The sequence below is a fragment of the Hemibagrus wyckioides genome, linkage group LG25 (genome assembly GCF_019097595.1).
Source record: "Hemibagrus wyckioides isolate EC202008001 linkage group LG25, SWU_Hwy_1.0, whole genome shotgun sequence".
Lineage (NCBI taxonomy): Eukaryota > Metazoa > Chordata > Actinopteri > Siluriformes > Bagridae > Hemibagrus > Hemibagrus wyckioides.
Genome location: NC_080734.1, coordinates 14,255,024 through 14,277,884, shown reverse-complemented (window position 1 = coordinate 14,277,884; position 22,861 = coordinate 14,255,024). Strand labels below are relative to the sequence as shown.

Genomic DNA, 22,861 nt, shown 5'->3' with positions numbered 1-22,861 from the left:
CTGAATCAGTGATTTTGTGTTAAATGTCTTGACGTGTGTGTGCATGGACACAAAAATGGTATATAAGTTATCTAACTAGAATTCCCACTTCCTGTTCGGCCTTTATGTTTGCCTTTTTCTTAATTAATCAGCACTTTCTGAACTATCACTATATTACTATATTGCCAAAAGTTTTGGGACATGTGCTTTTACATGCACTTGAACTTCCCATTCATGCTTCATGATATCCCATTCTTAATCCATAGGGTTTAATATGGAGTTGGTCCGCACTTTGCAACTATAATACCTTAAAATCTTCTGGGAAGGCTTTCCACATGGTATAGGATTGTGTTTATGGGAATTTTTGACCATTCCTCTAGCGCATTTGTGAGGTAAGGCACTGATGTTTGATGAGAAGCCCTGGCTCAGAGTCTCCACTCTAAATCATCCCAAAGGTGTTCTCCTGGGTTGAGCTCAGCACTGTTGTGCAGGCCAGTCAATCTCGCCCATCCATATCTTTATGGACCTTGTTTTGTGCACTGGTGCGCAGTCATGTTGGAACAGGAAGGGGATCCATAAACTGTTCCCACAAATTTGGGAGCATGGAATTGTCCAAAATGTCTTGGTATGCTGAAGCATTAATCATTAATGCATTAATGAATTCCTTTCATGGGAACTAAGGGGCCAAGTCCAACCCCTGAAAAACAACTCCACACCATAATCCCCCCTCCTAGCTATTGACTCTGCAGAAAGTTAGCAGCTTCTGTGTACTGTGAGTTTGATTTTATACACCTGTGTCCATGGAAGTTGGAACACCTGAATTCAATGATTTGAAGGGGTGCCCCCAAAACATTTGGCAATATAATGTAGATAACCTGCTTTTCAATAAAGTATCTATTCCAACATAATTGGTTAAGAAAACAAATGTGATATACTGGTATTGTTCAAATATTGAAATAAAGACGTGACATGAGCACAAAAATAGTACAATTATGTTTATTTTTAACACCAGTGTAATACACTGTATATAACAAATTATAGATTTAGTCATGCCAGTGTGGTAAAAATAAACATTTGCCCCCACCTCTAATGTTTTTGTAATATCTTTTTACACTCTGATAAAAAGGAAGTCTCAGGTACATGAAAAAGAGTTTAACAAATGCAGAGTCTCACGCAATCCAAAAGAAAGAGCCTGGGCAGAGTCCTTCAGCCAAAATACAAAGTCCTTTTGCAACAAGTAAATGCTGTACCATGCAGCAGAGCTGTCTAGTGTATTAATATGATATAGAATATGGGGGAGAAATAGCATGCTATATTGTAAATCCGCTCCTCTTTAAAACAACACCCAGCTATAGATCATTTATAATACTTGGCTGCTGTGTTTGCTGACTACACATAATGGTACAGTATCACTTGGTGCATTGTCTATGCTTCCCAGCACTAAAAGTCTTCTTCCCCAGGGCCCCTTGGATTTCGTACATGTGTGAAAAAATTTGCAGCAAAGTACCACTTTGGCAGGCAAACATCATTTTCATTGGCATCAACTTTTCGAACACATCAAAAATGCAGCATGCAGTCAAACGCCCACTTCTTCCCTGTGCAAAAAAATTCTGTAGCTCTTTTGTGCACCAGGGAAATGGAGACAGACCCTAACCTTCCCATTTCTGATGCCTGGCAGGACAAAAAACCAGACTTGCTATCAAAAATCATATTCCAACTTTACAAGGTGGAGGAGGTCAACAATGTGAGTCAACTTCATTAAAAATGAGCAATGTTTTTGTTCAAAACAAATGATCATTTAGCATCTGTTATCTCTACAATGTTAATATTCATGTTACAGCCTGTGTGCTACTCTCTCTTGGGTCATGAAGAGATAAACGGTAACTCAATTGGATTGCACAGAGGAAAAGGAGCAAAACTAATGCCCCTATGCTACTTTGTGTTCTCTCAGTGAAGGCAAAGGCCCACAGTAGAAAACATTAGCTTCTTAGTTTATTAAACAATTATGCAAAAAGGTTTTAATATACCTATAATTTCTTTAATAAGATACATTTGCAGCAAAAAAAAAAAAAAGTTTCACTCATTATTCTCTGATCTCATAAACCGGTGTATAAAGTACTCTTTCACATTCACTCTCAAAGCCTGAGTACAATGAATCATGAAGAATGATGCACGATAAGAAATGCTGAGGCAGGAAGTTTACCAAGATAAACTTTATGAAATTGTTAATAACTGCTAACCACATTTATCTCCAAAATACGGGGGGAAAGAATTCAAAAGCCAGAATAGCTGACCCAGAATATAATAGCTGACCATGTGAATTATAAGGTTAAGATTACGGTAATGCTGACAGATTTGCGAAAGTTATTATATTGTGAAGATATTGTCGCTAATCATCCTGTACATATCCACACTATCTTGGTTATTCAGCTTATATAATACAAAAACCAACACCAGCTCACCCGGTTTTGGTGATACCCTGGAATTCTTCGACATGTCTGTGTTAAGATTCCTTCATTAACAGCATTTACATCACAAAAATCTATGTGCAGAATGAATCTGTGACTTTTGCACCTTTAAGGGGAAGTGAAGCTTCTACAAGGCCTCCAATGTTTTATGTATTTAAAGCTCAGTGTTTTCTGTAAGACTATTATTCTATACTACTATTCTAGTGTTAGTATTACTGAATACCTAGGGCCGAACTAGAACTAGAGTACAGACTAACACTACTTCAACTGAAAGGTTATTGCTTGTCTTTGTTAAGGCCAGTAAAATTAGGCAAATTAGATGTTTCCACAGAACAAAACAAGGAAACTTGAATGAAGAGTTTTGCAAATATTTGGTAAATGGATTTATGGTTCCTCTCACACTGCATACGTAATTTTATTTGCAATGTAAATTGAACAACTGAACAATATCTAAAACGTGTAGCACTACACTGTGAATATACGGCGTGAGCCATTTGATTTTATATCCTGGACTTATATTCATAATACATACATGGGGGAAATTCATTCAGATCACTCAGTCATTCAGCTGATTACAGCCACGGTTATATTGGGTTTGTGCTGTTACCTTCCATGACTCAGATTTCTAACAATTTATTTCATTAACTGGTAAAAAGAGGGAAAAACGAAAAAATAAACTTCCCCAGCTGAATAAGGAACATGCTAGATAACTGTGTTACTAGGTTACAGTTAGCTGTATGACTTCATTTGACACTAGAATTCTAAGCTGCCTTCCTATGAGCCCCATGTGAGGTGAATCAAAGTTCCAAAGCTGTGTTTTGTGAGAGAAAGTAACAAGAAAACGACTAGCATTGAATGAACATAATGCCACTATTTCCTAACAGCGTGTGGGTTTGAGGAGGATAGCATGCAAATATTCTTTGCTTTAATAACATTTGATAACTTTTGGTGCCTTCTTTATAGCTACATCACCAAACGAAAACTTTCCAATCACGTACTTTTCATACAGAAAGTCATAAAGTGATATTCAGCTTGTAAACTATTTCAGTGTAATGATAAAGTGAAACAAAATAAAATAGGACAGCAATATGAGAAAATCTCCAAAATTGACATCTTGACATCTGTTATCAATGTTTATATTAATGTACCAAAAAGGACCTATTACCCATGCGGAAAAAAAAAATAAAATCATGCTTATGATAATATAGACGTGGGTATGTTCATGCGTCTAAGACTTCTTCCAAAATTTTGCCTATACTAAAGCTGGACATGTTAATTTGTACAACTGAATGTTGTCTTTCAACTCCCTTTCATGCCAATTAATATTACAAATCCAGCATGCACTCACATCATAGCGAAACAATTTTCCCACCCATCCCACATTCTCTCCATGTCAAATTTAGATGCTAGATTTAACATAAAAGTATTGCTTCATGGGTTTAGGATGAGAAAAATAAAAGCTACATATCTTTAACTTTCTATATTAGAAGATAAAATAATCTCTTTTGGATATCCATCTACAGTCTGCATGCTATGATTTATAGGGCATTAGACACTTAAGTTAAAGAAACAAGACATGGGGACATGTTGGGGTAAAGAGTGTGAAAAGATGAAAATAGCTAATTAAGTCTTCAGAGGTGGTTTGTTCAAGCAGTGCTACCAAACACCACACCAAGCCTTTATTACAGCCACAGAGCTCATGTGTGCACCGTGCAGTGCTTCTGCTCTTGAAGATAAATGCCCTGAAATATTAGTCAGTCAAGAGATAGTCCAGCACATGGGGTCAGTATAAAAATTGTGTCTTTTTAAATCATTTTGCATGCAGTCATAAATGTACAAGCAACTACTGTTCTTAAAGTAGACTTCATTGGCAGGCCAGATTCCAGCTGGACATGCATCTATTTACAGTAGAAATTATTTTTACCCCCTTTAACATATTTTTCTGATCGTCACGAGAGGAGGTAACATTATAAATAAACCCACCAATCTATTTTAAATAAATAAATAAATAAATGTTTCTCTCTTGTTTCAAAAAGGTCCATCATCTCTGTCTGCCTCAGGAGTAACAGGTCTGGAGACAATGAAAATGTCTTGGCATTTGAATTCGGTTTTTGGGGTTGAAGTCTGTGGCTGTGGGCTTGATCTCCTCTGCTCTGAAAGCAGTCTTAAAATCTCCCCCACCTGGGCCTCCAGGACAGACAGACGACCACTCAGAGTCTGAATATCTTCCTTAAGTTCCATCTTAGCCTCCTGCAAGGTGTTTTGAAGCAGAGCCTGCTCAGGCACAGGTAGGAAAGAAAGACCTCTTGTGGTCAAGGCCCCTACTCCAGGGCTAGGCTGCTCAAGTGGGCTCCGCTCCATGGGGCTACGAGAGTCACCTACCCTGTCAATGCGTAAGTCACTTTTGGTGATACCGCTGTCACAAGAATCTGTCTTGTGTAGTGCACTCTTCTCATCTGCTCCTTCAGAGCCTCCATTTGCAATGTCACTTCCATTTCTGTCTGAATTGATAGTAATGGTTTCTTTTCCTTCAGCCACCTGGTTTTTGGTATCTTCTGGAAGCGGTCTTAGGGGCTGGGCAACATCTCCCCACTCCTCCTCCCTCTGTGGCCAATCTGAGTTAGATGGAGGAGCGAGTGAGGCTCCATTTTCTGTGTTCCTGAGACGCATCCATCCCCGACGACCAACACCACCAGCACTACCACCCCCACCCCTGGGTCGGGCAGGACTGGTGAACTTTAAGCAGTTCTGTTCAACCACACTGAGGCTGGGCTTTAGCTCCATGGCCTCATGGCAGGCCCTCCCACTGGAGTCCTCTGTTTGAACATATGCCAAGGAGCTGTGAACTGGGGTTATCTGCGAAACAGTCACAACTGTGGAGCCTCCATTACCACTACCTCCACCCAAACCAGGAGCCCCATTTTGCATAGAGGGTCCATGATGATGATGATGATGGAGCGACTGGTGCACCTGGTATTGGGGCTGAGGATAATGGTGTTGCTGATGGTGGTGGTGTGAAAGTGGATGGAGCTGGTGCTCCACATGGTGCTGGTTCCTCTCCAGGTCAGGCAGCAAGGACCCCTGTGCTCTCATCTCCTTCTGCTGTTTAAACTTCTGGAAGAGTTTGCGGACTGGATGGTCCACAGGAATGGAGAGTGTCACTTCATTTTTCTGGTGTCTTCTCTCCTCCTCCTCCTTCTTCACATCTGCTATTTTACGGAAGACAATCTGTGAAAAGGCAACAATTTCTTAATTCAGCTTTGTACACCACTGGGGTCTATTTGCTCCCCACAGAGTCTATTTGTTAGTGGCAAAAACATTATATTTCTAAATCTAAATTAGGAATATATAGAGGAGAATAATGGTTTTATAATGGGTTATTTAGTATTCTCTAGCATGCAAACAATTTTACATTTACAGTGTTCATTTCTCCATGTCACTATAATATCCAGCATGCATTACACAATTACCACAAACACACAACTCTCACCATGAGCTAGTATTAGTGATATAGAATGCTTTATTGAGTGCTTATATTATAAACATGCAACAGCATCCAAGAATTCTTAAATGAATCTTCGAAAAAGCTTTCTTTCTCAGGTATTTTGAAGAGAATATTATGTTGAATTGATAGAGATATCAAAAGCACTCCCAAACATGGTGTAAGCTGAACTTTTATAGATTTTTGAACATGTAAAATAAAATTTCACTCCTTTTGATGCTTACATCACTAATATGATAAGAGCACAGAGTCTCTTTCTGTAATGACCAACAAGATTGGACACATCTGTAGTGAAACTCAGCCCACTCTGCCATGCAGAACTCCTTTATAGTCTTAGGTATGTTCCTTCTTTAATTCAGACCAATTCAGGTTTTCAGTATGGTTCAATGTGAGATGATGACTGCACCATTGATTTAGTTTGATTCTGTGATAAGTCTGTCTTATCACTTTATTGAAAGCCATATCTAAGGCACTATAGCCATATCTAAGGCTATATCTAAAGCACTAATATCTAGTGCATTTCAGTAGCAGTAATCAGGTTCTGGGCTGTATTATTCAGGTATCAGAATTCATGATGACATCAATATTCACAAGAGACCCAAAACAGCCAACCCCATATTAAAAAAACACCAAACAGTAGTTCTAATGAGAATGGTTTTGTTGGAGTAAAGATAAACAGTTTCTCTTATTGTTTAAGTGGAATTTTTAATTATTATGCATAATGTTTAATGTGTGGTTTTTTTTTTAGTTTTGCAGGGAGGAATTGAAGCTATGGTTATGGACAGATCTCTACACCGAGCTGCATCAAACATGCCTGGAGTTTTGCCGAACGAAATGCAGTGTATGATCAAGTCCCTAACAAGCAGTGCTCTTTTAAATATTTTAAACTGGAAATAGCTAACAAGCAACACAGTGTCCTTCAGTAAGTAAACAGCACTAGATAAGTGGATCTTCTGTGGGCAAGAAAAAGCAATGCAGCCTCTGACAAGCCAGCACTTCACTCAGACCCAGACCATGGACCTCCTCTTCTGTATTTTGCCTCTTTTCAGTTATGGGCATGCATGTGACAGAAGCTTTGATCGCATATGGTATTAATTAGGCAGTGCTAATTAGCCGCTTGGGCTTCTCTCTGGGTGCCCTAGGGAAAGCTGAGTGGCCCAGCCTGGCATACTATAGAAGACATTCTCCACAAAGCTTGTTATTTTTAATAAGGTTCCAATCACACTATCTAATGACTATCCCAGGTTAAGCACGTGGATTTTGTTTTTACTTGCCCCCTCTATATTCTCTGCTTTGGGATACAATTCAGATAATTTGCATAAAAATAACTTTCACCTCTGTTCACCTGTTCTTGAAACCAGAATTAGTAAGATGGAAGAAGAAAAATCTCAAGAAGGTTTTTTTTTTCTAATGAAATATCTATTGATTAACACACAAACACCAAATCTAAGATCTCGAAATGTATACACTAAAAAAATTTTAGACAGTGGTAAATGTTTTATGACATGATGTTTTACAATTGTCATTACTCAATTTTTCACTGCCACAGCATTCAGTGACATTATGTTATTTGTCATGAGATGGAGACAGATGCAAATGCAGGAAGAACAGTTTAATAAACAAGATAGCAGACAGTCCAAAATAAAAGACAAACTCAGAATCAGGGAACAGCACAATTCAGATGATATGCAAACTGGGCAAACTAAGTCAGACAAAATCATAGAATCTATAATCGAAACACGTTCAGAAAGCCAGGTAAGCAAACATGATGTGGCATATGGTATAGTCAGAACACACAGTAAACACAGCAGAGATGTCCTGGTGTTAGTATGTGTATGAACAGAAGTTCTGAAGTGTACTGAAGTAGAATTTTGCATGGCCATGTTTGCAGGCCGAAGTGCAAGTTTGGTATTATTAAACTATTATATCATCAGACATGCCATATATTTGCATAGACACTCTTCAATGAAGAAGAATTTTGCATAGAAGCTCTTCAATGTACTATCAGAGTACACTAATATAAGTTATCACTCAAAAACATGAGCAGTATTTTTTATTCTGCCCATTTATCTGATATATAAAACATGAATGACTTGCATAAGGGTTTTGAATCCTCCGATGCACCATACACTTGTCTAAAGTCGTGCAGTGTCCTCGCTTTCTGTAAAGGTAAATGGTGAATCTCATTCTATCAATCTATCAATGCACAAAGCTTTCAATTAGCTATATATATTAATGAAGCTGAAATATTTCAGCCAAAAATAGTTCAAACTGCTTGTTTATGTTAAAATCTAAAGAGAATATGATTTCTGTATGGGGTTGTCCTAACATTTTTAAATACAGCTAAATAAATATTGCCTGAATATGTGCCTTAGGTTCCAGTTTTAACCTGATTAAAACATTTAACAAATGTGAAACATGATTAATTAAACAGCACCGGTATGCTTAGTGAGCAAAAAGCATGCATGTCATCGAGCCAGGGACTTCAGAATTCAGAACATCACCCACATTTCCCTACTCCACAGCTTATAATATTATAATTAAACACCCCACCTACTCTCTTTAAACCTGAAAAAATCCACAAAAAAAAAGCAATATCACCCAAACCTGATTTTAATTACAGCTAGAATCTTAAATGATATATATATATATATATATATATATATATATATATATATATATATATATATATATATATATATATATGGATTTTTTCCAACTGTGCAGAATTATGTGGGTGTGTTTCAGATCACAGAATGATTGGCGCTGGTGTTTTGTTGGCAAGGTAAAGATGTAGGAAACACAGTGGACTAGGGTTCGGATAGGACATGAGGATAGACATGAGGATGGGAATGATACCATTCAGTGCTTTTCTTGTTTCTTACACAATTTGAAAAAAACATCACATGGGTGAAACTGGAGTAAACAAAGTAGGTCACACAGCCCTGGTTAATAGGCTGAATTACCTAATGTCAACTGATATTACCATCAATGTAGTCTCAACCAACTCAAAATTAGGCAGTAGAATGTGGTGGAAGAAACTTTCAGAAATCATCATTCTCTATTTTTTATTTTTTAGTTTGTGCCAGAAACGATAACAAATTGCTAAAAAGCCAAAATATTCTACAAGGGGCCATTCACAAAATTACTGTTTTTTTATTTACTATCACATGCTGTGTAATATAACATCACAGTAACACTAGTGATTTTAAAAATGTCATCTTCTCAAGGCAGGCAATGGGCCATGATGTTAAAAATAGAGCTCAGAATGTCATGTGACTCTTCATTATCTCTGTGCAGTCTTTCTGCACTGCATTGCTGCAATCGCATGTAATTTCCTATCTTTGTGAAGGTAAATAAGAAATTTAGCTCCTCTCTGCTATCAGATTATTTACGTAGCACTTTTTTACCGTCAATGGGATGGCAGTGACAGAGAATAAGCAAGGAGGAAAGAGGGAGAAACAGACAGCACAAATAACAGAGCTCAGTAATAATGCTGAAGATATAAACAAGAGCTAGAAATGCTACAGAGAAGTTATAGTTAGACAGAGAGCCAACGGGATATTCTCCTATGCTTCTTGTTTTATGAAAATGATTTAGATTTGTAAAATGATCAGGAGTCAGTAGTTGTTACAGTTTAAAATGGTTATAAACCAGGGCTATATTCTGAGTTGGCATCAGCTCAAAATATATATAAAAAAAACATCAATATTTACACAAAGTGTATAGAGTTGGCTTATGCAGGTGTGTGATACTTGATTTTCTAGGTGACCTAACCAAATTATTAAAATTGTGTGCATTTCACATCTTTGAGAAATAATGTCTAGGCCACCATTTTAAAAAAAGGCTGCATTTGCCCTTGATCCATAAAAAAAAAAAAAAAACAACTGATAAAATTTTAGGCAAAATTTTATCCTCATAAAATTGGGTATTTAAGATGAGCTGCATCTTCAATAAGCTGCTGTCTCCTCCGATGTCCTCTGTGTGATAAAAAAAAAAATACAGACCTTACAGGGATGATACAATCTATTAATAAGGGTAGATTAGTGGTTAAGGTGTTGGACTACAGATTGGAAGGTTATGAGATTTAATCCCAGGTCTAGCAAGCTGCCACTACTGGGCCCTTGAGCAAGGCCCTTAACCCTGCATTGCTCAGTCTTATAAAATAAAAATGTAAGTCGGAATGTAGGAAACGCAGTTGACTAGGGTTAGGATAGGACATGAGGATGGGAAAGATACCATTCAGTGCTCTTCTTGTTTCTTACACAATTTGAAAAAACATCACATGGGTGAAACTGGAGTAAACAAAGTAGGTCACACAGCCCTGGTTAATAGGCTGAATTACCTAATGTCAACTGATATTACCATCAATGTAGTCTCACATGATAAGGGTGCCTGCCAAATGCCAGAAATGAAAAAACAATTTTTTATTTTTTTTCTTTGCTCTCAAATTTAATAAAACATAACATATAGTTATCATTATGAAGCTACTATAAATGATCTTAAATTCTTAACACATTATTCAGTGACTTTTAAAATAGCACTAGAGCCAGCACATCCTATTATCTTGTATGATGAACTAGAAGTAGCCGTAGCAGAAAGTGTGGTAGGAGTGAAAACACTACTTCTACTGCTGACATTTACACGAAGTAACTGCATGGACCTGAAAAATTTCATTATGAATTATGAAAATTCAACTGTGCTGGCAGATTCACCACATGAAAGTGCAACAGAAAAATCTGCAGGAATTACATGATGCAATCATGGACCATCAACATGGACCAGAATCTCAAAGGACTGTTTTCAATATCCTGCCATATCCATGGCATAAAGTTTTGAGAGAAAAGTCAGGCACTGACCGGTATTAATATATTATTCCTAATAAAGTGTTCAGCGAGTGTAGCATTTCATTTACAAACACCTGGAACACTAGTAAAACCATAGTGTATAATTATGTATTCTTCATGTCCCCTAGTAGCGCTAGAGGTAGCCCTGTTCTTATCAGCTTCATGAATGCAAATTAGATTAAATCTAATTCTGCAGAGATCTAAATCTCTAAAATATTTATAGTTACTGTGAGTCATGGAAGTCCTAAAATATTTTAACCTCTAGGACAAAATATAAGTAGGAAAGCTCTATCATCACGAAAGAAGTGATGTGTGTTGATGTTGAGCTGCTTTAGAAGATCTACAGCCATGTAGACCCCTGAAGCCCCGGGGTCAAGGTGGGCTAAAATACACAGTGACCGATCACAGTATCAAACTGTTACTTGCTAGCAGAATATATCTGATGGTAAAGGGGTCAGAAGAGAGCAACATATCCCAGATAACACTGTGCAGAACTGCTGTAGCTCTCTGGGGACATTTAGGGCAGGTGTGTAATGGGTACACCTGTTCCCTGAAATAGCGATATAATCCCAATTCACATCGGTGTTCTTCTAGCAAGTGGCTTGTTTGCAGAGTTCAGTGCTGTTACTCACCCTAAAATACACAGCGCTATTAGAACTAATCACTGTCCATGATAATAGAAAAGTTTTCTCAAATATGAAGAAATGGATACAAGCAAAGTGTTTATTTAAATTGCAAAATTAGTGCACACTCCAAGCAACAGGTTAAGTTGATTAGAGCTCTGGGATGTGGGATATGACAGGTATTTAAACTTAAAAACTACTTATAATTAGACTTCGGCTGCTGCTTATATTTCCTGAGTATCTGTGTAAACACTTTAAAAGGATGGCTGACCGAGACAAAGCTCCTTTACATAATAAAATTATTATTATACAATTAAATTACATTTTCCGTTCACAGAAGAGTCAGTTCATGAATATTACACTACTAGTGGCATCATTTTGGTGACATGGTCCATAATTCCCCTGAGCATGTGAATTTTATACCAATTTTATGTCTATTCCCATTTTGATTACAAGTTTAGCATAATGATGCCATTACTGGCACAACAAGAGTAAAGCCTGCCAAAGCCTATTCATACAGGATTTGGGGGAACTAATCATCACCCGTGGAGTACAAATGAAAACTGTGTATTATTCATGCAGACAGATTTAGCAACACAAGGCAAGTAGGCAACGTGCATTTGTACAGGCTTCCACAACATGTGAATATTTCTACTAGTCACTCTGTCCGTATGCTTTTATCGTATCTACAGAGTCATAAGCCAAACAGGTTAAACAAGGATGAATGCATTTGAATTAAAGATAAAAATGTGTAATATGTACAAATAATAAATCATGCAAGCGATGCATCTTTCATTTACACGCTATAATCCAAAATCATATAGTACAGCAATGTAGACATGAAAGTTGATGTAATTGTGATGTAAATAAATAATACAACAACTTCCTAATGACTGAATATAAAGAGGAATTTACACTTAATCATACAATGAATAATTTTTTATTCCAGCTATTCACAATGCATTCACAATGACCTCTAGGCATTAAGAGGGAATTTAAAACAACAATTCATTTTTTTATTGTTCATACTCTCTGGATGGCATTATTATTTTCACAATTACAAAAAAACTGGTAAAACCTTATATGCAAACTAATACATTTACTTTTTCCTCACCTAAAAAGTTTCAACTGACTGATTTTATTTCTGAACAGCATCAAGGCAATATAGTCACCTAAAAATAGAAACTGGTCTTGAACCAGCATGTGTCTGAGAGAAAAATTCCTGAAAGAATGAGGCAAGTCATGTAAGCACTACATTTCCAAAAACACATCCAGACTGTGGTTAAGGATTCACTGGTGTCAAACATTTTTTTTGGCTTATTCTCAAACTGAAACCAGAGGGATAATGGAAAAAGCAATTTCCCAATTCAGTCATCTGAAGCAACCACTGACACAAAAGAACAAACAGAGATAAAAGACAGAGCTTCTATGATCAGAGATATGAAGGGAATTAATAAACACTGTAATAGATAAATTGGACAGCCACAAATTACACAATGCCTGTGATAATCGATAAATGAATAGAAAGAAGACACCAACACACACTGAGGAAAGAAGCAGGATGGAAATCAGCTGGCTAGGTGCACAATGCATTAAAAACATCCGGGTGAAACAAGTCTCTATGATCAGCCTAAAATATTATTGCAAACATATTTATCCAGGAGGCCAGCCTATATACTGTACATTTCACGGAAACAGTGGATATATTTTACGGTGTTACTTTTTAAAGAGCTTCTAAGCTTTTGAAAAGTATTTCTGGGAAATGAAACAGCTGCATTCTTAAAATGTAAAATAAAAGAGAGGTCTTTATAGTGCTAGTGGTAATTTTTCTCTAATCAATATTTAATTTCATGCACATTCAGAGCTGCTAGGTCAGCCCTTCAGATATAAGAGTGAAATGTGTTTATGAAGTTAGACTTTAATGCCTGTGAAATCTAAAATTCCACAGATGTCATTTATGGAGGACAACACTGAAAGAGATGGTGTACTATTAAAAGAAAAAGAAGTGTAGCAAAAAGAAAAGAAAAAGAAAGTGTAGTTGCATTTTTAATGTAACTTCCGGTGCTATACTGGGGTCATGGCTGAATGATAGCATCTAATTATATCCTTTTTCTCAAACAAGATTGAGTACGAGCTTCAGTGTTACGTTTAAATTAACAACTGATCTATTCGATAGATAAATAGATAGATAGATAGATAGATAGACAGACAGACAGACAGACAGACAGACAGACAGACAGATAGATAGATAGATAGATAGATAGATAGATAGATAGATAGATAGATAGATAGATAGATAGATAGATAGATAGATAGATAGATAGATAGATAGATAGATAGATAGATAGCATGCAATGTCTGTGGCTACTTCGTTTCATTCCAGGGTCGTTACCTTCTAAATTCCCATTTCCATGCTAAATAGCAATAGCAATTTCATCACTTTGTCCATGACTGTGAACACCAGCAGTAGCCTATAGAAGGTCCCCTACTGCATCAAGCTCATCCGCTATTCCATTTTCGCCTTGTCAAAAAATTGTCTTGCTAATAATCCCGATCTTGTTATTGTTCAACTTGCCTCAGTTGACAGTGCATTGATGTGCTCTTTGGGTGAAGGAAATGTGTGTATTTTATTACACTTGTCACCTGATAGTGTGAACCTAGGTATTGTTCTTCCAGGCCTTGATAGATTAGTTAGATGATAGACATGATCAATGCATTAATTGTTTAGGACCTGAGCATTTGCAGTAAACACAGATTTAACTAGAGAAAGGAACATTATACAGAGCATGAGATCTTTAACAAAACTAAAACTGGATCTGTCACAGAATAGAGCTGAGCCTTATCCATTTAATAGTTTCATCCATTCCTAATTCATTTCATCCACTCAACTGAGTGACTGGGCTATTCCACAATGTACTGGTTTCATTAATGTACTCTTACCCATGTTTAAGAATATACTGAAGTTGCAACCAGATAAAGGGGTGTGCTGCACTAGCAGATGCAGAAGCTCTAGACTTGAAATCAATATCACTGATAGAGAGACTACTAGCCTCATTAGAGGAACAGGCTGATGAAGCATTGCACATAAATCCACGCTGCATACAACTCAAATATAAGAGAGCTGACACTCTGGTTTGTAAAGAATACCTGTGGCTGCCAGGAAAAAAAACCCCACCTGTGTCATAGTGGCTGAAATTCGGGAAAATTGTGTTTTTGACTAAAATTGAGTTGTACTGAGAATACTGAGAAAAGTGTGTACATTTACGCTCTTATGCTTGTACACAATAGATTGAATAAAGTTTTAAAATGATAGTCTAAGAAACACAGAGACATTTAGCTGATAGAACATAACTCACAAGTCAGTGAATTAATCAGTTTATTTCCCCGTCAACGTTATTGCAAACAGGTCCGTCAAGTGAAGAGATGATCACGCCGAAATACCACGAAGGAGAAAAATGCGGATGAAGGCAAACATTAAAACAACATTTCTCATTGTAAAAGGATTTAGGCTTAGGATTTTAGCCAATCTTTCTCCCAGTCTGGTCATTTGCCAGTTCCCACCCACTAGCTAGCTCTTCCTTATCACATAAGAGCTACCAACTGGGATGAATTGAGGCTGCATAGATGATCTTACATAAGTCAATAGTGCAGGCTCTAAATGCAGGCATCTACATCTACATCTGCTTGCAGGCAAGTGGAAAGTTTTTTCACTATGGTGCAAAACTTGGGCATAAACCCCTTATCTTGCACTGTGAACAATGCTTTGGAGTTTTTTTTGCAGAGTTGGCTGGAAGAATCTCTTTCAGGGTCTACCTTAAAAGTTGATGTTGCTAGCATTGTCTGTGCACTGGGGACAAATTGGCGCTTTGCCTGTGGGAACATTAAAATTAGACAAAACTTTTCTTAAAAAGGAAATTGTTCCACTGGTCACAGTGCAGCCTGGAGTTGGTGCTAAGCAGTTTGTTAAACTGACCATATGAACCAGGGGAAGCACATATAGTGGTTTTCGCTTACCACAGCTAGCTTTTTTTTGTCGAATCTAATTAATCGACGTAAAGTGTTCAAATCACCGCTCATGCGCTCTGTGGTAGAACTGAGTGATTCTCAGCCTCAAAAGAGACTAAGTTGAGTGCTTATTGTACTCAGCAACAAAAAACAGCCTATGAGAATGAGTCTTATCCTTAATAATAAACAGATTTAGAATGTTGAGTGTTTCTCAACCTCACCTGCATCATCATTGCACAAATTTTTAATCTATAATAAAGAACACAATCAGGCTGATTCTCAGTAAAGTGGATGTGCGTCAACATTTTGCATGACTGTAATACACAGTAAAGTGCAGAATCCTCAGTTATACTGTAATTTCTTTGGTACCTTAACTTGCAGTGGGATCAAACACAGCCGTCAATATGTAAATAAGTCCCAGAATTAATAAATACAGTGGATTAACAAGATGCTGATACCTATTAGCAGTGTTAATGACTATATATATACAACAATGAACGGTATGTGCTTCATTATGCACTGACGCCGTGAATTAGTGTGTGCATTAAAATCATTACAAGTAAAGCATTTTCTATATGTCTGCATTCTATATTTGTGTGTGTGTGTACGTACAACTCGTAAAACATTTAAAGCACTGATTAGTTTAATGCGAATTTACCACTTAAATTAATTTTGTATTTAACTTTGTTGAATTCCTGTCAATCAAAATTTCCAAAGTGCAAAATATGCCTGTGATCATTCCTCAGGAACATCTTCTGTTTTTGAATTTCTCATTTCTCAGTTAAATGAAATGCTATTCTCCTCAAAAGTTTTCAAATGGCATTTTCCAACCCAGTTAACATTTCATCATAATTAAGAGAAATTCAGGGCACCTGAAGAGCCTCCAGTGTTCTAGCTCACAGTAAGAAGGACAGACACAAAGCCAGGCTGACTTGAGCAAATTGGTACTGAGGTTCACATGGTGCAGAGCTTTATATGAGACGGGTATCAAATTAATTTTCTCTGGGATCACAAACCCATGTAACCTGTATATTATTCAGCTGGGTCTTACTGAAGAGTGTATAGCAAGCATTTGTCTAGAGGTGTAATGATTGAAATTCGATATGATGCAGTGGTGTCTCAATATGATATATTTACATTAAAGATAAACCTTTGTATCATTTAATTAAAAATTTTATCTGCCAACAATTTCAACTTAGAACATTTACATTTAGGAGAAGCATTGAGGAGCTCGCCTTATTTGGTAACTTTAAGAAAAGCTGCTGGAAACGAGTGTGAAAAGCTTCATCGGGAATATTGTCCTGAATTTAAAATAGATATATAAAATAGATTTGCTTTTCTTATTTATTTATTTGTTTATTTATTTATTTTTTAGATTTGTTCAATGAAAAAAAACATCTGAGAACATGTGTGTCTACTGACAGGTAGCATATATTTATATGAAATTATATTTTACTATCTGGCCTTTTTAATATAGCCAAAAAAGAAAGACAACTGTATTATATACTGTACATCTCACAACCGTCAAAATTATACAAGCAAATTCTTTATTAGAAACTAACCATCCTGGTTCTTTATATGTCACTGATTTCCAAAGGTATGCTATATTGTATTTATACAAACACAAAAATAGTCCAATTGTATTTTTCATCTAAAGGATACTTTATGAAATTTAGTGATAGAGGAGATAAACTATGAAACATTTCCACCTATGCTCTATATATTATTCTTTTTACTGTAGGGTCTGAAGTCTGAAAAACAGAAGTTGCTTATAAAAAAAATGCTTTGCATCCTTGCATAAGAAGAAGGTGAGCGTCTCTATTAATGAAGTCTGGCAGGTATTTATACTTTATTCAACCCACTGCTTCCTCTCAGAAAAGCGTACTCCATTCTCCATCTAGCCCATGCTCCATCCTCACATGGTGATATTAGCAGCCCAGCTAGACTGCGTACAGCACCTCCCACTGCACAGCAGGCCAATCATCAGATTAGCGCCTGCCGCTAGCGACCACAGAGAGATCTATTATAGTCTCAATCAGATTCACAGATCCATTCTTCCTTATTAAGGCATCCTCTGGAAGGCCCATACTGAATGGGTGAAGATGGAGCTCACCGTCTGAAGGGGGGTATTGCCTTGGTGGAGGCGATGCCATTTAGAACGGCATAAATTACAGCACTGTTTGGAGATCAATGCCTAGTTTGGACTATGAGCCAAAATTGCTGGAGTAATCAATCTGACTATTGTACAATATGCAGGAGAAAAAAGGGAGCCTTTCGGAAAATGAATGATAATCAGCATAAATTTTAAGTCTTAAATTTTGTATTGTAATTAGAACTGTATAAAATGTCGAAGTGGTTAAATGATAAAATGTACTAAATGTAATGCTTATTCAAAAAACACAATCCTTCATAATAATGTTGATCATTAAATCATTTTTTTCTTCTTCTTCTTTTTTTTTATCTTTTTCTTCTTCTTCTTTTTGTTCTTCAAAACTTTAGTATTTCATGGCCTCAGAATACTCTTTGAATATACTTGAAAATTCACATCAAAAAGAATTTTTAGTCGTAACTCTATACACTTCTATGCAGTAGAACAAATAACATTTTGTTCATAATAAAGTAAGTGTTCATTTGAGGAAATATAACTTGCTTGTTTCAGCTGTTACAAGAGGCTGAATTTCACTCTAGTCCTTTAGCTAAACTGATCTCCACACAATCAGAGCCATAATAATACTTGTCCTGCACAAATAAATGCGGATGCAATAACTGCATTTATAGACTAGCTGTCAAATTGTTTGCTGCAGTGGGCGGAAGGATCAACTCACAATAATGTCTTGCTTGCTTAGCCAATGCATAGGGTCAGGATGGGCAGCCATTTCCATTTCCATACTCATTTCTCGAATTCCATGTTCTCCCAAAGCTCCAAGAGACATGTGTACATGCACTTTATATAGCACTGAGTTCAGCATCAACAATGTAACTGTAGTTTTAAGGCACTCACAGATGCACAGGTTCTTAAAATAGGGGATTTTTTTTTTACTATATGCCATATCCATAAAATCATCTTTTAGGACACTTCATGCCAAAGATAGATGATACAGCAAGCACATACAGTATCTTCCCTTTTGCTATTTCTGCAGATGTGTGTATTTCTCAGGTCTTAGTCTTTCCCCTTGCTGCTGAAAGAGCAATTCTCTGTCTTCTCATTTACAGTAATGGTTAGAATGATGAACCTGTGTTGTTCAGCTTATTGGCAGGAAGAGGGGCAGTTCCAAGAAGATGCCTTGTAAATCAAGCAAGAGAGATGCCCATCAGTAGAGCCTCATTTCTGGAATTAAGTCTTAAACCACAAACCTAAATGAATAATAATTAAACAAGAAGGTGTTTTTACTTCTGAAAAAAAAAGAAGAAATGACAAGATAAGATGTTCTCATGTTAAATATAGGCTCATACTCAGTGATTGATGAGAAATGATTTTTTTTTAATTATTATGAAATCTCTTGTACAAACTCAGTATGTTACATGAATATAGGCTTGTCATATGGCATGATTCTTCTAAAGATGTTTAGAATTGGAAGTTTTACTGGTGTCAGGAGACTAGTTGGTAATGCTTCATTATAACTGCATGCCATTTTTTTGGATTTCAGCCTATTTAAAAATGAGCCGTTAAGCCTTTACAACTGCTAATTGTTCATTTTCAGCCACTCCCTAGTTCTTCCATTAGCTACCAACCAGAGAATTTGAGAGAGAGAGAGAGAGAGAGAGAGATAGAGAGAGAGAGAGAGAGAGAGAGAGAGAGAGAGAGAGAGAGAGAAATGCTGTCCTTTCCACACTTAGAGCAAGGTAAATCATGCACTCTTGGACCGCTGGCCATAGCATCAATATCTAATCTTGTAAACTCCTGACAATGGGGCGTATGCTTTTCTGTTCACCTACTCAAGATCCTGTCCTGGGAGTTTTTTCCTGCCACTGATTAAACTGCGTTGAATTTACCAATAAGTATGAAAGAATGCTAGTGTTAATTGTACAGGACTGCAAAATCATGCTATAAAAGCTTTATCTGCTGAATAAAAAGTCAATAACTGTCATAGTGAGCGGCCATGTGATCAATTATAAAAGTTTTATAAGGAGGTATATAGGAGTATTATGTGAGCCCATCCATGAGCTACAAAAGACAAGAACTACAAACTATTTTTAACTGAGCAGGATCAAGATACAAGTTTACACCAGCTCTGGTTCTGGTCACTGCCTGATGACTGAAGATACAAGCAATCTGGTCCCTGTGACTCAAAAGTTTGAGAGTCTTGTCCATAAAAGGAACTGGACTGCCTATAAATCAATAGGCAATTGAAGGTTAAGGTTTTGGAGTTCTTTCACAGCTAGACATTCACTGCAGAGATATTTCCTAGACTTTCACTGAGCCGTTCTCTCACAGCGAGGACACATTGAGGAGTGATAAAGAGAGTCACACCATACAGGGTGTTGCAAAAAGCCACTGACCAGGGCAAATGGTTCATGGTGAGAGGTTTTGAGTGACAGCTCATAGATAAAAGCTGCTCAGCTATGACACTGGGAAAGAGAAGGCTTTTTAGATAAATGGCATAAAGAATGAGTAATATGTTTGCCAGTGTGAGAATGAATTCATGCACACAATCAGGTTTAACCGTATTTCTGAGTTATTGTAAACGTGTTCGGGTTTATGGCTCATCAGGTAAATCACATGTAGTGTCTACTTGTTTTATAGAATCCACCCAGAGGGTAAGAATAAGGCTGTGTTTATGGGTAGGTGTAAGTGTGTCCTTCTAAGTGATCAGACTCATGCTTTATTCAAGATATGCTCTGTTGGGGGTATTTCTTCTTAGTAGAGCCAGCTCATCAGCTAAGCCACCCAGAGGGGTGGTACTCTGCCTGTGTCGCTCTGGCAGAACAACCGTCAGCCCTAAAACCTGGCACACAGACATACACGACACAAACCTGCTTCATCTCATATCTCATGATTGTTAGTTCTTACTCCACACTCCTTTTTAACCTACACATGCAGAATGTCCCTCTGAACACAACCTACTTGCAACGCACACAGGAAAAATCCACCACTCCTACTACTTTATGTTTAGGCATTATGTACAGGGCAACCTACAGCTAGCATGACTCACAGGTTGGTGAAATGTTTTATTTGTATTTAAAACTCAATGCAGCTGGCAGTATTTGTTAAAAGTTATTAACATGTGACCTTATGGCACATAAATAACTGTCTACCAGATCAATGAGTATTAAAATACAAAAGGAAAATTGGACCCCTAGCCACAGATATCTCTCATAACAGTATCATATCAGTGTAATAAACTTTCTGAAGTGACATTTTAAAGCAGGTATTCCCTCATGAGCAAGACTGTCTCCCTGCAAGACAACAAATTAATGGTTGCATATGTTACAGTAAATATGCTTTCTTCAAGCTGTCTCTGGACATTTCTTTTTAGTCTGTTTAAAGAAAAAGCAACAGCATAGTTGTTCAGGAACAAGGAATTGAAAACACTGAAACACACAGATGTCCGTATCAGATTCTACAGGTTTAACACTATCCACTATATGACCAAAAGTATATGGACACCTGATCATCACATATGTATGTGTTTGTTCAACATTCCACCATAAAGTCAGCCCCCCTCCTTTATTGTTATCATAACCTCCACTCTTCAAGGAAGGCTTCTCAGTAGATTTTGGAGTTGGCTCTGGGGATTTGCCCATTCAGACACAAGATCATCAGGCACTGATGTTGGGTGAGGAGGTCTGGTGTGCAGTCAGTGTTCCAGTTCATCAAGGTGTTCAGTGAGGGTGAGGTCAGGGCTCTGTGCAGAACGCTTGGGTTCTTCCACTGGAATCTTGGCAAACCTAGTTTTTATGAAGTTCATTTATGTACAGAGGCATTGCCATGCTTGGAAAGGTTTGGGCATCTTAGTTCCAGTGAAAAGACATTGTAATTCTACAGCACACAAAGACATTATAGACAACTGTGTGCTTTTCAACAATGGCTGAGATGATCAGGTGTCCACATACTTTACTACATACCATACTGGTATGTTTTATTTTTGGCACCAAAATTAATAAAACAATGCAGTTTATTAATTAAATGCCTTTAATAGTCTTTAACCGTTTAAGTCTTTAAGTTATTAATAAATCCCATTCATTTCTGAAGCCACACTGCTCAGCAGTCTATGCAGGCTGTCAATCTAAATAAATCATTCATGTGCTTAACCAGCATGAGACCCAGTTTCAAAGCCATAAGTGGGCCTGAAGGCTCTGCCCCATCAGTCCCAGCCCCAGTAATAACATGGGACTACATGTCATCATGCCTCAAGTTCAGGTGAGGACAAACTGAAAAACAGATGCAGATTTTCAGCTGACGGCACTGAGGGAAATAAACAAATCTGCTGTTTTGTGAGCACAACATCAGTCTAATATATCTACTCGGGGACCATTTGTAGACATATGTGTGACCCTTACCCGCTTCCGGAGGTTGCAGGTGAGGATGAGGTTACGTGAGAAAGAGTTGGCGAAAGCTGTGTAGAATTCCAGCACCTTGAGCAAGGCCTCTCTCTTGATCACATGCAGGTCACAGTAAGTCAGCGCCCGCACGTTGGCACATGCATGAGCAAGTGTGGTCTCTTTCCAGAAAACATCACCAAACACATCACCCTTGCCTGTGAAAAATAACACATTGACAAAAAAAAAAAAAAACTAAAGCAAAAATAAACATGACTCTTGATCTTTAAAGCTACATTTGTTGCTGGAATGTCACTGAATGTCTTCAGTCTTAACACAAAGTTTCTATTAAGAGCCTAGGTCTAAAGTCTAAAACGGACTTTCTTTGGGCTCAGCCTTAATCTGCCTTCCTCTAACGTACACTGCTGTCTTTGACAAGTGGCATCATTAGGAGCTCAGCAGGTTCAGAGTGGTGGGTTCAAGTAAGTGCCTCGAGCATAATTAACACACAGCGTTCCCATTTTATTTCATTTCATAATCATTAAGGCAGGAGAGCATCTGATCTGCTACCCCATTAGAGCAACGAGACTTTAAGTTCTTTTCTGCAGCACCCAATCACACCTAATGTGATGTCATTCAATAAAAATAGGGGAGTCAACGCAGGGCACATCATAGTCTTATGGCAAGAGGCTATAACCATTACAGAGTGTTGCTTACTCTATTAAAGGATAAAATAAATATTGCTTTTGAAAATAAATGTGTGTGCATGCGTGTTGGAAAGAGACACAGAATTCTTCTGTTTTTATCGTTTGGAGCTTGGCCAAATCTCCCCATGCTGCTTTTATTGCCTTAATAATCTTCACTCAATTGCTAACAAATGACAGATAAGGAAAACAATAATACTGAATTAGTAAACATAAGATGTGTCTCATGTATCTAATTTAGCATTTTGGGAGT

The 22,861-nt window shown here is 37.3% G+C and overlaps 1 protein-coding gene across 1 annotated transcript in view; it reads right to left on the bottom strand.

Annotated features, from left to right (window-relative positions):
* Positions 1-1,006: 1,006 nt before the first annotated feature.
* The window catches only part of kcnh5a (potassium voltage-gated channel, subfamily H (eag-related), member 5a), a 69,810-nt gene continuing 47,955 nt past the window's right edge, over positions 1,007-22,861 (bottom strand). The window contains exons 11-12 of the mRNA XM_058379296.1: positions 21,926-22,122; positions 1,007-5,675 (exon numbers count right to left, since the gene is read on the bottom strand). Of these exons, the coding sequence (XP_058235279.1) occupies positions 4,476-5,675; positions 21,926-22,122 (1,397 nt within the window). The 3' untranslated portion in view covers positions 1,007-4,475. The remainder of the gene's footprint in view (positions 5,676-21,925; positions 22,123-22,861) is intronic.